This window comes from Hakea prostrata, chromosome 10, assembly GCF_041222555.1.
Source record: "Hakea prostrata isolate BN-2017 chromosome 10, UWA_Hpros_2, whole genome shotgun sequence".
Classification (NCBI taxonomy): domain Eukaryota; kingdom Viridiplantae; phylum Streptophyta; class Magnoliopsida; order Proteales; family Proteaceae; genus Hakea; species Hakea prostrata.
Genome location: NC_142609.1, coordinates 3400001 through 3414565, shown reverse-complemented (window position 1 = coordinate 3414565; position 14565 = coordinate 3400001). Strand labels below are relative to the sequence as shown.

The 14565-nt window shown below is 38.4% G+C and overlaps 2 protein-coding genes across 2 annotated transcripts in view; both read left to right on the top strand.

Moving 5' to 3' along the window:
• The first annotated feature begins 64 nt into the window (after positions 1 to 64).
• LOC149001522 (bifunctional nitrilase/nitrile hydratase NIT4B-like) lies at positions 65 to 7557 on the top strand. Its single transcript, XM_089137016.1, has 5 exons — positions 65 to 203; positions 620 to 799; positions 5130 to 5423; positions 6081 to 6362; positions 7184 to 7557. Exons 1-5 carry the CDS (start codon positions 65 to 67, stop codon positions 7330 to 7332), a joined length of 1044 nt encoding a protein of 347 aa, XP_088993142.1. The 3' UTR covers positions 7333 to 7557.
• A 5055-nt stretch (positions 7558 to 12612) lies between these two features.
• LOC149001521 (Leucine-rich repeat protein kinase family protein) overlaps positions 12613 to 14565 on the top strand; it is a 3678-nt gene continuing 1725 nt past the window's right edge. The window contains exon 1 of the mRNA XM_089138485.1: positions 12613 to 14090. Within this exon, the coding sequence (XP_088994611.1) occupies positions 12767 to 14090 (1324 nt within the window). The 5' untranslated portion in view covers positions 12613 to 12766. The remainder of the gene's footprint in view (positions 14091 to 14565) is intronic.

The following is a 14565-nucleotide window of genomic DNA, read 5'->3' as shown; positions in this document are numbered from 1 at the left end:
CACAATCTCTCTGTCACAATATTAATCTACAGCAAAAGAGGAACCGTTGAAGCAGAAAATCGAAATGGCTTTGGTTCCAATTACTAGCCGTGATGGAGGCCACATCACCGAGGTCGACATGGGCTCGGACTCCGCAGCTCTCACTGTTCGTGCTACTGTAGTTCAAGCTTCTACCATCTTCTATGATACACCCGCCACTATAGGTACTTCAATGCCACTTTTCCCCACCGCATCTACATTGATTTCCCCTCCCCGTGGCAGAAAAATGTGAATCCAGTTGCTAAAAACCATGGATTTTGTTGATTTCGTGAAAGGTAATAAGGCTCGAATCTTTTGTTCCATCTTCTATTTGTCTATCGTCTTGGATTGCCCTAACATTGACCGACAATGCCATCAAAATCAATTTCCCTGTTAGGTGGTTTTTATAGAATTCCACGATAAGGCTTTAGATTTTTAGTGTTTTCCTTACTTGTCCACCACTTTGAATGCTACAGCAGTGGCTTTTGGTTTTTGTTTCTTTTGATTAGTTATAACCCAGTGGAAAGAAACCATGAGTCCTAGTAGATTACTCATTTTTCTTCTAAACATTCGAAGTTTATATTCGTTGTTGTATGAGCAGATAAGGCAGAGAGACTGATTGCTGATGCATCAGAACTGGGGTCGCAGTTGATTGTGTTTCCAGAGGCTTTTATTGGTGGTTATCCTCGTGGCTCAACGTTCGGTGTTACCATTGGTGCACGTTCATCGAAGGGCAAAGAGGAGTTTCGGAAATATCATGCTGCAGCCATAGACGTGCCAGGTGAAACCAATTTTTTTCCCTTTCTTTTTCCCTTTCTCTATAGATTTTTTGCGGTATTGTACAAGTAGCCATACACTTAGCTGTATTGTAGTTTAGAGGTTACTTGAAGCAAAAAGCAGAGTATAACACAAGGGTTTATCTCAATATTCTGAACTGGTTTAGTAAAGAGGTTAATTTTAGGAAAATTATTGGGTGGGAGAGAAATGAATGGCAAGTGTCCAGTGAAAACCTGCATTCGCATCCTAATTATTATACATTATGCATCAATTATGAGTGCATATCATAATGTGTGGGGTCCTTTTAGATATTTTGACTTTATCAAGAAGTCTGGGTCCCTTAAGCGTGAGATCTTTTTTCTTTTTCACAGGTATTGAGGATGCTGATTCAATTGCTAAATAGTTGTCTAGAAATGATCTGAGTAGGCAGTCCTTGTAGTTGTCTCATCCATTCATGTTGCATTCTCTGGTATTAAGCTTTTGCCATTCTGTTGTATTTTAGATGTCTTCCTGTCTTTGGGCTTCAGGATAATTTCATTGTTCTTGCTGTTGTTGTACTTTGTTTCTCCTAGTTCACTCATCTTCAGATAAAAATGAAAATGAAAAACCTGCTATTAAGTGCAATTTCAATTTCAAACATGAGAGATTAGATATCGGTGGGGAATAGATACATAGGTGGGATGTGGTTGAATGATGAAGGTTTGGTTGAACATTGAAGATCTGATACTTTTAACAAACCTGCAAAGCTGGAATCAGTTCCTGCAAGTAGTAAGAAGAAAGAAGAAAGAAGAAAGAGACTGAGGGAGATGAAGATGAGGCTGGAGATGGTAATGGAGATAGGAGTACCACCTAGATAATCCTGAAGTCTAATTCCAATATGAACTGAAAAATAATTACAATTGGAATAAGATTAAATAAAAATCTACTCTCTACTATTTAGCTAAGCACTCAATCTGATAATATGGAGGTCCATGGCCACAATGGAACCCCAACCCAGATTCAATCTCTATAGGAGTCCTGTCAAGTTGCAGTATATGTATCAGATGCTTCAGCTTGGAACAGCGAGAATGAATATTAAACCAGCACCAGTTTTGAACACATTTATTAATCATGGATGCTGGTGAGCACAGGGAACTTCATGATGGAAGCAATATAAATTCAAGCACAACATTTGTCAATATCACTGTTAGATAAATCCAGCATAACCATCAGTGGCAGTCTGACAGACAAGATTTTTGGTGGAACACACCAATCCACAATGCAAAATGTCATACCAGTAGCAACAACACCCAAAGCTCTTCCTGAAAGGAGGCAGGTAGAAAGCTTCCCAAAGAAGAATGAAAGTGCAAATATCCATGCAATTAATGAGCCTCAGGCCCTCAAACAGAGGTCATGGATGAAATTACAGTATAGGTAGTCATGTCACTGCAAACCACTGGCGGAAGTGTACTATAAGTTACTGAGGGCCACTGATTAAAATGCAGTATGCATTACAGCAGATTGCTGATAAATATGTAGTCTAGGTTATTGCAAGCCGAAGAACAGCACCAGGTTGCTGGAGACCAAGTAATTCAACATATGGTTGTTGAAAACAGACAATAGTAGGTTGCTGTGAACCAGTGACCATAAGATTGTTGTGAACAAGGTATGAAATTTTGCCGAAACGGTGGCGAAACCACCGAGACCCTGAGCTTCTGCAAAATTTGGGAATGTTTTGTGGAATTTCGCCCCCCCCCCCAGTTTCGAGGGTTACATTGCTAATGATGTTGATCACCGGTTAGAAGTTTTTGATCATGAATATTAGATTTTTTTTTTCAGATGTTTATTTTCAATTCAAATCTTATTGTTTCATCCTAATATCTAATGTTTTGAAGGTTTCCCAACAAGACATAATGGAAACAATTTCTATGATGATGTTAATAGTATCATGGGTTCTTATAACTGTGTTAATGGTATGGTTACATGTTATGATCCAAAGCTCCTGAAGGATACTATAAAAGATGAATGGGGTTTAAACGGGTGTATAGATCATTCATTAGATGGGGGAAAAAAAAACTGTGATTCAATAATGAGTTGTAGTTTTTTTTTTCCTTTTCCAGTTACATAATGATTCTATTGTATCAATGGTTAACAAACTTAAATGGTTAGATTATGGTTATGATGATGCTTTTGCACAAGTGCTACTGGCAGATATATGGGTCTAATAATTTAATTATCTTAAATTAGATTGTATATTAAACCCCATAAATTTATTATTGCATGTTTAATCACTGACTAGATTTCAAAGAAATTTCCAAAATTTTGGCAAAATTACCAAAATTTGAGACTTTTCGTTTTCGACCCATGTTTCATGTCGTTAGGTAGTGAAACAGCAAAATTCTCCCAGTTTCGGCGATATTTTGTTGATATTTCCTACCATGGTTGTGAACCATTGATGAATTACTTTTTTCCTGTATATCATCTTTATGGATAAAATTGTTGTTTGGGACACAAACAGATAAGTTATAATAAGTTAATAACTTCATGTGATCTAGTTTTCAGCTAGGTAGGACACCCCTACCCATCCATGACTTTTCCCAACCATGTCTCCTAGGGACAGTTGAACAAGTGACTCATGATTTACTGCATTGGCAGAAACCAATAAATTGAATGCATTTTGTGTCATGTGTCCGCATGTGTAGGCAAGCATCACAGTATCTTACCTTCACCAGGATATGGACTGCAAGATCTGATGACTGAGCACAAGGAGATTCATCATCAGTGATGAAGTGATTGAAACCAAAAGCTCAGCTAGGATTTTCATGTTCTAATATAATAATTAAGATGGTAACAATGTTTTCAGGGAGACTTTTTGGTAGTACTGGTGAAGGAGATTGCTGTGGTAATGGAATCTGGAACAGAGGACTTACAGAATTTCTCTAGATCTGGCTAAAGCAAAAGACCCCCTTATGCAATTAGAATGGGGCTCACTGCTGAGTCCATGCTCAGGTCCCTGTGGGTGGAGCTGCCAAAGAGTATGGCTTGAGCAATGGGAGGGGTATCTAGACCAAAGAACAAATGAGAGCAGCAGATGATTCTTTTAATCTCTATCAGCAGTAGTATCAATGATAGCATTTCATAAGGTATGATCAATTCAGGTATGGTAAACATACATCAGTCTTCACTAAGAACTAGGGTTTCCCCAGAAACCAAAGGCATGAACTACTCAAAACGGCTATTTTTTTTATAGCTCTGATACATGTCAAACAATACCTGGAATTAAACTGAGGATGAAGAAGAGAAGGCTGGAGATTGTTAGCTCTATAGTTCAGCAATCTTTTCTAATATTAAAGCTAAAATGAGTTACAAAGGGATTAAGACTATTACCTTGAAAATCCTGAAGTCCAATTACAGTTTCAAATGGAAATCTGAAAACTGATAACAATAGGAATAAGCATCACAGTGGTCTTTAAACTTTTTGGGCTAGCACACAATGCCAAGGGATTGAGGTCCACCCATGGACCCGTAACTGAGATACTCCTCTCTGGCATTACTCAAGATTAATCTTGAGCTTGGAAGAAATTCAAATGAAATGTGCCTGCAGGTCAAGGAGTTATTACTTATCATGGTGGCAGGACAGCAAAGAGCTGGGTTGTAAGAGAAAGAAGCAGTTTACCTTACACTGATTGAGGGTTCTTTTGCTAAACGCGTGTGCTTTGTCCTTTTCCCTATGACTCGTCTAAGACTTCTTGATGTTGTTCCATGTCAAAGTTTAACATTTGTTGAGTTCTTTTGATACATCTTTTGAGTCGAAACTTTCTTGATGTGTCAAACAGATTTGATTGGCTGTTGTTTTTCCTCGACTCTCTAAGAGACATCAACTTGATGAAATCAGGTGTTAATCATGTGATCAAAGTCAATTGACCAGAAGTCCCTTTCCATTAGTAGATGTCCATATATTCTTTTGTTTTTGTATAAATTGACTTTTCTTGATGTCAGATAGTGAATATCTGGTAAAACTAGCATTAGGGGTATTAAATTGGCTTATGCCATATTCTGATTTTTCAAAACTAGGTAGGAATTAATTTGGTCATTCATTTAACTAAAAGGAAAGTTTGTTGCATTCTTCTACAACATGCTATGGTAGTTTATGATTTAGGTTTGACTGAAGATCTCTTGCTTTAAATTTGCTGTGGTCACATCTTCTTAACATATTTGAAGAGATTTTGTTAGCTTGAAAAAGCCTTATGGCTGAGGGCATGCATCTGCAATAACTGTATATGGTGATTCGTTTTCTACTTTAACTTACCTTGAGCTGGCATTAAATTTACCTGTATGTTGAATTGTACAAACAGGACCTGAAGTTGATCAATTGGCAGCAATTGCTGGAAAATATAAGGTTTATTTAGTGATGGGTGTTATAGAAAGAGAAGGATACACACTCTATTGCACGGTTCTTTTTTTCAATTCTCAAGGGCAATACCTTGGGAAACACCGGAAACTTATGCCAACAGCATTGGAACGTATAATCTGGGGTTTTGGAGATGGATCAACAATTCCTGTTTTTGAGACTCCAATTGGGAAGATAGGTGGCCTCATTTGCTGGGAGAACCGAATGCCCCTGTTGAGAACTGCAATGTATGGTAAAGGTAAATAACATATAATTTTTTTTTTTGCATAATGGTTTTCACCTTCATAAACCCCTTTCTTTTTTTTGGGGGGTGGGGTGGGGGTGGGGGGGTGGGTTGGGAATTGGGCTTGACGTCACACATTTTCCTTAAAGAAGAAGTAATGCCTTAATATGCCAATTAAGTTGTGCACCATGTACCATGTATACATGCATGGTAGTAGGAACTTGCCATTCTGTGGGAGAACTTATAGGCCAAATTTGCTGATCTTTAACACTGCAGAAGATCCATGTTTTTTGTTGCTGATTAAAAAAATACCTAACTGTATACATCCCCTTAAATATTCAAAAAGGATAATGGTACATATCCCAAACAACAACCCGGATGATTAGATCCTCTGGTTATTCAATATTAAGGTCCATGATCCTTCGGATGTTGGCATAGGATGCTCCTGGACTAATTTTGTAAGTGAAGGACTGACAGTTAGTAATACGTGTGGTTGAATAAGGGATTTAAAATTAAAAAGAAAAATCTATTTGAGTGTAAAAGGATGTGTATCTTTGAGGATCATTACTATCAGCTTGACGGCCCACATTACTGCTTGTTGGAACTGGGAATTGATAATTTTCTATAATTACTTTCTGATGCTCAATCTCATGGTACTTTTTACATTTTTAGGTATCGAGATATATTGTGCACCTACAGCAGATGCCAGGGATGTATGGCTGGCATCCATGACCCATATTGCTCTTGAGGGAGGATGTTTTGTTCTATCTGCAAACCAGTTTTGCAGAAGGAAAGATTACCCGCCTCCACCAGAATATGTGTTTGCAGGTACAGACGAAGATTTATCACCTGATTCAATTGTATGTGCTGGAGGCAGTGTCATTATTTCACCATCAGGGCAAATTTTAGCTGGACCCAATTATGAAGGAGAGGCTCTCATCTCAGCTGATTTAGGTATTGATTTCTAAACCCTGGTCTTTTGTTACTTAAGACTCATATTATATGTTTGCCTCTTTTAGCATTCATCTATGAGTTGGGATTGATTTGATCCAGAGGAGCACTGAAAGTGTCAGGATGGGCAGTATATCATTTGTTTGAGAAGGTGAAATGAACTCAAATGAAATTTATGTGGCCATTGTGATTTTAGGATCAAGTCAGTTTCCACCTGTTTAAAACTCTCTGCTGGAGTTGCCATGCAGCATGTTTGGGTGTTCGGCATGCTGGGAATTTAAGTTTGCTCTATGTGGTTGTCCTCAAAACGTCTGGTTTCCTACCTTGGTGATTTCTTTTGGCTAAATTTCCTCATCTTGAGTTTTTCTTTCAGATTAATTATTAATAACCATTGTGAGTTTGGCTGGCGCATGGACAAGGATACTTGAGTTTAGACATGAGACAGCAGGAAAAATAATGTCCCACCTTGCGTTTCATGTTGGCCTTCTGTGGAGTTTTTAACTATAATCCTTAAGGTCATTAGCTGGTAAATTTAGCCGTGCATGCATTCTCCAAACAATTGGAATGCAATTGACGGAATCAGATTGATATTTCTTATGGCTTTCCTGTATGAAATCTGGGACCCTTTAATCGGTGTCTCATGCAGTCCTGCTTGCTTTAGAATGGAGTCTTGGATCTGTTATCCACTGTATATAAGAATTGGCCAGTCCTGCATGCAGTAGTTGCTTTGAGTAACCCAGGGTTTTTTGTACTAGTCATACTATTTACTCACCGTATTGTTATCTTTTGTAACTATAATTTTTGATGTCTGAAATGATCTGCAGATCTTGGAGAAATAGCACGGGCAAAGTTTGATTTCGATGTAGTTGGCCATTATGCAAGGCCAGATGTATTGAACTTGATAGTTAATGACCACCCAACCATACCTGTTTCTTTCACATCTGCATCAAATGAAGCAGGACCCGAGAAATGACATACTCTTGGCATCATGGTGACTCTGTGTACTTCGAATGAGGAGAGCTCTGTTTAAGCATGCTATTGAGAACCTGTAAGTAGCGACTTGGCGTTTCACTTATAATGATGAACAGCAAATTTAATGAAAGAGCGATTTTCAGTCTGGTTTGTCATTGTGTTTGAAATGTAAAGGAACACCACACCATTAATGGTGCAGTTTTTATGACATTCTGAATGTTCTTATCATTGCAGATTACCAAATAGAGTTGATTATTTTCCCTTTGATACAGCTTTTATTGGTGGGGAGACTTTCTGCCACTCGTGTTTCCCCCCAGTGTTTCTGGTTGGGTTCGTTGGTTGTTTTCCTTTTGTAAGGAAAATGGAATTATTTCTTGAGGAAAGATAAATGTTATAGGGAATAATCATGTGTGATATTTGGTTGGTATTGAAAATTTGAGGTGTAAATATTTTTTTTAGCAAATTGCTCCAACACCCTCAAAACACCCTTGTTAATGTCTCATAAGACCCCAGAATTGGACTTATTTTCTACACGTTACTCCAATCTGTTAACAGTTCACGTTAAATCACAAATTTTCTTTTAAGTCCAAAATTTCTCTCATCACAATAGATTATTAGTCTTCTATATAAAGCCCTAGCATTGGTGGTTGTACCCATGGTACAAAATTCGGTCGAAAAATGCAAAACAAAACCAGTGAGGACCGAAAAAAAAGTCTTCAGTTTTGGTCGAACTTGTCGAAACCTCGAAACATGTCAAAACTTGGTACAACCTAGCTGGACCAGCTGGTTCATGAGAAAAAAATACCAAATTTTGTGAAAACCTGAGAAATTTCGTAGAAACTTTAGACTTTTTCCTTAAATTTTGTAGCTTTCCCAAAATTTCAATTTTTTTGTTTATTTCATGTTTTGCCAAATACCACAACAAATACCTCTCCATCAGGACTTCCTTATTCAAATTGCGTATTTGCTTAGACTGGTTATCTTAAACATGTTGATGATCAGACTCATAAAGTTATAGTTATCGATTACCTTAACAACCACAAACATAAAATGTCATGAGATGTCTATGTTCGTTGGTTGGAGGAGAGGATGTTATAGGCATAATACTACTCAGCTCACAAGATGGATCTATTCTTGACACTCCTCTTAGCACTAAGTTGTATTTTTCTTTTATTGTCAATTATTTTTGAAGTTAGAAATTATATATTAAATGTTGTGTTTAAGTAGTTAAGTTTATAGTGTACTTTTCGAACAATTCTACGTTGATGTTATGTACATTGAATGACATATTTACATTGATTTTTTTTTAACAAAATATAGCCAATGTGTTTTGTATACTCTAATTAGCTTAAATGCAAAGTCCCACCCTAAAATACTCATTAAAATCTGTCGAAACTTCATTTCGAAACTGACACGAAAAAGTCCTAAATTTCCTCGAAATTTCCTAGTTTCCCACTTTCACCTGGTCGAAACTTAAGTTTTCCTTGAATTTTTTACTATAGTTGTACCTTCATTGTTTTCATCTACTCCTTGGATTCCTTAAAAAGAAATCATTTCCCTCCTCAACCTTTCAGTCAATCAGGTAGCCAGAAATGTCTGGTTTTTCTTTTTGATAGGAAGAACTGTCCTTTTTTTAACTTTTGTCTTTTTTTGTTCTGTTCAAAGGAAGGAAGAAACGTCTGGTTGCTCTACAATGGCAGTTACAATTTCTTTTCCATCTCCATGTTTCAGACCTAGATTTAGCTTTTCATAGAGGCTCCCATGTTTTCCTATAAAAGGATACTCCCTTTGAATTTTCTGAACTGGACAAACTAGAGTACTTCCCTTGTGTAGTCATGTGTTTCACCTTTAACTGTATGTAGATATATGGCTGCGATCAAATTCGACATGTCTTCTTTGCATAGGGACCCTCTTCAACTCAGATCATGGTTCAATTAAGTCCTATGCATTAAATGCACAGAATTGGTCGGTGATGCATTCTAGAGCATCGGATCAAAATCTTGGTCGACATTCCGATCTCGATCATTGAGAACTTAACGGTAGAGATTGAAATCTCGGCTGAAATTTTCAATCTGAGGGTCCGAAATTGTGAGGACAAGAGCTTTTCCCCTTCAACTCTGGCTTTCTGATTGAATACCCAGATTTTGAATTTGATTATATAAAGAGGATGGGCTTCCCAAGGATAAAGATGATAGGTTCCTCCAGAAGAGAGAACAGGAGAAAAAGGGTTCTTTTAGTGGTTCTCGATGAGTTCAGAAATTTGAACACTCTACTAATTTGAATGTCAAGAAATGTTATTCAATGGATCCCTCCAAACCGTTTGAAATCCCCATCTCTTTCTCTCACTTCATGCCCAGTAGAAAAACTTGAAATAGAGAAAAACAAAGAAGAAAACAGAAAGGATATGATGGTAGTTTTAACTGTTTTAAAACTCTTCTGCAAAGGGGTAATGGTCTTTTAGTCATTAATGTGGAGAATCGAGCATGCAGGGCATGCGGCGCCCGACTCAACTCCGTGCATGCGCGTGATCCATATTTAAATCTATACTGGCATACACCCCACATATATATAATGGATATTATCATTAGCCCCATTTGTGGGACGAAACAAATATGATAAATTAAGTTAAATTATATATGCCGAATTTTTCAAAATCCTTTATTTGTTTTTTAAAATCAAAATCCAACAGTTTGGGATAAGCTTGCCTTGAGCTTGTACCAAGTTGCAAGGCATACCTAAAGACTTTCAATGCTGGACACCTGCTAAAGACGCTTCTAGCCTTCTATTAGAGGATCAAATTGAACATTTTGGAGAGTTCGATACAAACTACAATTAGGGAAATTTTTTAAAAATTCAAATTGCCTACAGGAGTCAAATTGAACATATTCCAATTGCTACTCTTTTGAAATGAACTCCAAAACCTTGGAGGTACAGTTATTAGAAAGTAAAGCATTACCGGCAGATCTGAAAAGCAGTTTGATGAGAAAGCCAATCACAAAAACCTTTTTTTCCTTCAGCTTGCTACTTTCTTCTTCTCTTCTCACGAGTCACTCTGGAACTATGATAGAATGACCAAGAATAGCATAAGGTCATGTCATTGTCTCAGCATGAAATCTCAGACTGAGGGACCACGAGAGAATGAAGGTTGTGTTTGTTTGCAAAGGTGGGGTGGGGAAAAATGCGAAAAAGCTTGGATCTTGCGCATTAAATGCACAGGATCATCAAGCCGAAATTTCTACCGTAGGATCTGAAATTTCGGTCAAGATTTCGACTGTAGGATCCGAAATTCCGATCCCACCGCCCAAAGTGAATGGCTTGATGCCACTTTTTCGACCTAAGCAACGTCCTAAAAATGGGTGGAAACAAAAAACATGTGTGTCCCATGTGTAGTGGGGTGAGGGAGAAGGAAAGGAAAGGAAATGGTTTTGTGAAAAAGCGATAGTGGTGGATCCCACTTTTTATTTTTCCCAACTTTCCCACAAAGTCCCACAAAATATGTAGGGTTTTAAAATGCCTTGGCGTGGGAAAGTTGAGCTGCCACATCACCAGACAGGTTTCTTTAATTCAAGAAAACTTGTCTCTCACTTTCCCACCCAAGCAACCAAACAATCTACAATTTTGAGATTTAAGAGAAAAGTAAGAAATCCACATTTTTTTCAAGAATTTTCCCACCCCACCTTTATTCCAGCAAACAAACGCAGCAGAAGAGACAGACATTTTCAGAGTGAGGATGAAGGGAAATTGCTTTAGCTTGAAGCAATGACCGTCGGATCCAGATCTCAATTTTGATCGTTAAAGACAAACAGTTGAGATCAACTAGATTTACGATTCGAAGGTTGTAAATCTCACTAAACAGTTCAACATATTTATTGTATTGAACTAAAGTAGAAGCCGAAGGAACGAAGACCGAAAGAAGAAAGCCATAACCATTAGCACTGGAGAAAGAATAAGAAAAGAAATCTTGATAGCAACACTTCACAGGGCAAGGCTATTTTTCTTCTTGACGTAAATTTGATGAACATAATTTGATGCTCAATTTAGTATAAGGTAGATTAAAGGGTTTGACTTAGCTAATTTTAGTTTTGATGTCAAAATTTTCAAAACTTACGCACCTAAATGCATGGTTCAACACAGTTTTACTGAACCAGCACAAAAAAGTTGAACCAGTTTACCATACATATTTTTGTTGACTTCTGTGCCAAAGTGGGCAAATGGCACATAATAAGTGTACTAGAATCGTTACCATACAACCCCTAACTAACCGAGTCCATACTTAATTGGTTAAATCTAGCACGATACACCAAAGTAAGTCCCATTAAGCACAATAGTGCCTGGTTGCAGAACTTTTTTTTCCTTTCGGTTAGTTTTAAATAACGAATAATTTCTTTGGTTGCAGTGATCGTTGGTGAACACCGCCGAGAAACTCCAAATTTGGATACAAGTCTCTCTACGGCAAGCTTGAACGCCTTTACGGCAGCGCCGGATGGCAGGTCTAACCTTCCTCCGCACTTTTGATGTTACCACTGCGACAACCAAACGACTATTGTGTCCGCCCTTGAGGCGTGTTGTCTGTCCACCCTCGAGGCATGTATTTTGTTCCCCTATGCGGGTGCCGGTGCTTATTTGGTGCTGTATTTGTTGCAACATTATTTCTAAGGGTATATTGGGCTTGACCCATCCCTTACTCAGGATGAACCTGTTTATTGCATGTATGAAAGTTTGGTTGCTTTCCGCTCCTTGGTTCCGTGTGAACCCTGTGTTTTCATGCAGGAATGTGTCTGTATTTTTCTTTAATGAATGAAGTGCTATTTACCAACAAAAATAAATAAAAATAAGCACGATAGTTCCAAAACACATGCCTCCATCCATTTCCAGAGAATAACCCTTGTTTCCAATAAATACCACGTGTGTCCTCTTGAGTGGAAACAGGAAAGTGATGAAAAAGTTGTCCTGCGGCAGCGACGACAGGCACAATAGCTTTATTCATCGTCAGCGATCGCAGGCTTTTCTGGGGAAGATAGAAATCAGACAAATCAAATTTAATGAAGCAGAATTCCAATAATACCCCTATTCAGAATATGAGAATATGTGGACCTACTCAATTTATTTCCTGAATTAACCCCCTCTAATCATCAACTCGAGCGTAGGGTAATACCTTTTACAGGGTATTTTAGTAAACAAACCAAATATTTAAATGTTAAATATTAAAAATCTTGAGGGTATTGTTGTCCTATAATTCAAATTGCATAGTCCACCTCGAAAAGAGTTTACTATTGTTTACAGCTCAGGTTCCCAAAGCTGCTTTTTCTTCTTCTTCTTCTTCTTCAGCTCTCTCTGTCTGTCTCTTTCTTTGATTCCTCGCCGTCTGCAACTCCTCGTTGCAAAAATGGGAATGAAGTAGTTAGCACAGAAGATTAGTTAACAAACCCAAGTGAATGATTCTGAAAAGAAAAGTGACCCAGATGGAGTTTTTTCTGCTGGGTTACTTTACTTTGCTTCTCCTGTTATCTTCTTCCTCTGTTTTCTCTTTGAACTCTGATGGTCTTTCCCTTCTAGCCCTCAAAGCAGCTGTCTCTACAGACCCAACTCGAGTTCTTCACAATTGGTTGGAAGATGACTCAAATCCATGTCACTGGGAAGGAATCAATTGCACTCGAGGCCGAGTCACTGAAATCCACCTCCCCAATAAGGGTTTCAATGGCTACCTTCCTTCAGAACTCGGTGCACTTGAATCTCTTCGTCTCCTCTCACTCACTCACAACAACTTCACCAAAACCATCCCTTCTCGCCTTTTCAATGCCACTTCTCTTGTCTCTCTCGACCTCTCTCACAATTCCCTCATAGGTCATATCCCAGAACAGATCAAATCACTCAAAAACCTGATTCATTTGGATCTCTCCTCCAATCTCCTGAATGGGTCTCTCCCAGAGTACCTCAGTGACCTACTGGAGCTCTCGGGAACTCTGAATCTTTCCTACAACATGTTTTCCGGCAAGGTTCCTGTGTCGTACGGAAATTTTCCGGTGGCCGTGAACTTAGATCTCCGGCACAACAATCTTTCAGGTAAAATTCCTCAGGTGGGTTCTCTCTTGAATCAAGGTCCTACATCTTTCACTGGAAACCCTAGTCTTTGTGGTTTTCCATTACGAACTGCTTGCCCAGAAGCTGGAAACCCTGCTATTACTATAAACCCAATAAACCCTAGAAGTTTAAACCCTGATTTCCCTAATGGAGCATTTCAACAACAACCGAGCTCGAAATCCAGAGGTGGCTCTGCAGTTGTTCCGATAATCTCAGGTGTTTCTTTCGTTATTGGAGCAATTTCAGTTTCGATGTGGCTGTATCAGAAAAAATGGGTGTCCGAGGAGGGTAAAATGGGAAAAGAAATGTTGGATATGGATGGTGAGGATGAAGGGCAAAAAGGGAAGTTCGTGGTAGTGGAGGAAGGGTTTGGATTGGAATTAGAGGATTTGTTAAGGGCATCTGCGTACGTGGTGGGGAAGAGCCGAAGTGGGATCGTGTATAAAGTGGTGGTGGGGAGAGGTTCCGGTGGTTCTGCAGCGGCAGTTGTGGCGGTCCGGCGGCTGAGCGAAGCCGGTGGGGTTTTAAGGCTAAAGGATTTTGAAACTGAGGTGGAAGCTATTGGTAGGGTCCACCATCCAAATATCGTGCGGCTGAGAGCTTACTATTATGCGTTTGATGAGAAGCTTCTGATATCTGATTATATCCCCAACGGCAGTTTGTACTCCGCGTTGCATGGTAAAAAAACTCTACTCGCTACTTTTGCATTTGTAGTTGCTTTTTGAGGGCAAATATGTCTTTTTATTATTTAAAACTAACAGAGTAACAGTGTTAAAGGGGGTTTATATGTTATTTGCAATAGAATAAAGATTTAGGGGGATGTATATGTAATTTTCTAAAAATAAGTCTGAATCAGACTGAAACTGAAATGACCATAATGCCCTGGGTTTGGTAACCAAATGGCATCATCCGGTCCCAGTGTTCTGATACTCTGCAACTCTGTCTCTGTGTTTTCTTATTGTTATCATTTTAATGGTTTTTAGCGGGTACCCATTGTATATGAATGTGAGTGTTCTGAAATCTCTGCAACTCTTTCAGAGTTATTGTTGTTTATTTGAGTGGGTTGTTAGTGGATATCGATTTTTCAATTTTATATGAATGTGAGTGAAAGCTGATCCAGTTCCCTGAAGCTCAATGCCATTTTTTTTAATAT

Excerpts from the sequence above, each read along its gene's own strand:
- LOC149001522 (XM_089137016.1), top strand. The coding sequence starts at position 65 with ATGGCTTTGGTTCCAATTACTAGCCGTGATGGAGGCCACATCACCGAG. Across the intron at positions 800-5,129 it reads TGCAGCCATAGACGTGCCAG|GACCTGAAGTTGATCAATTG; the intron begins GTGAAACCAATT and ends TTGTACAAACAG. Across the intron at positions 5,424-6,080 it reads AACTGCAATGTATGGTAAAG|GTATCGAGATATATTGTGCA; the intron begins GTAAATAACATA and ends TTACATTTTTAG.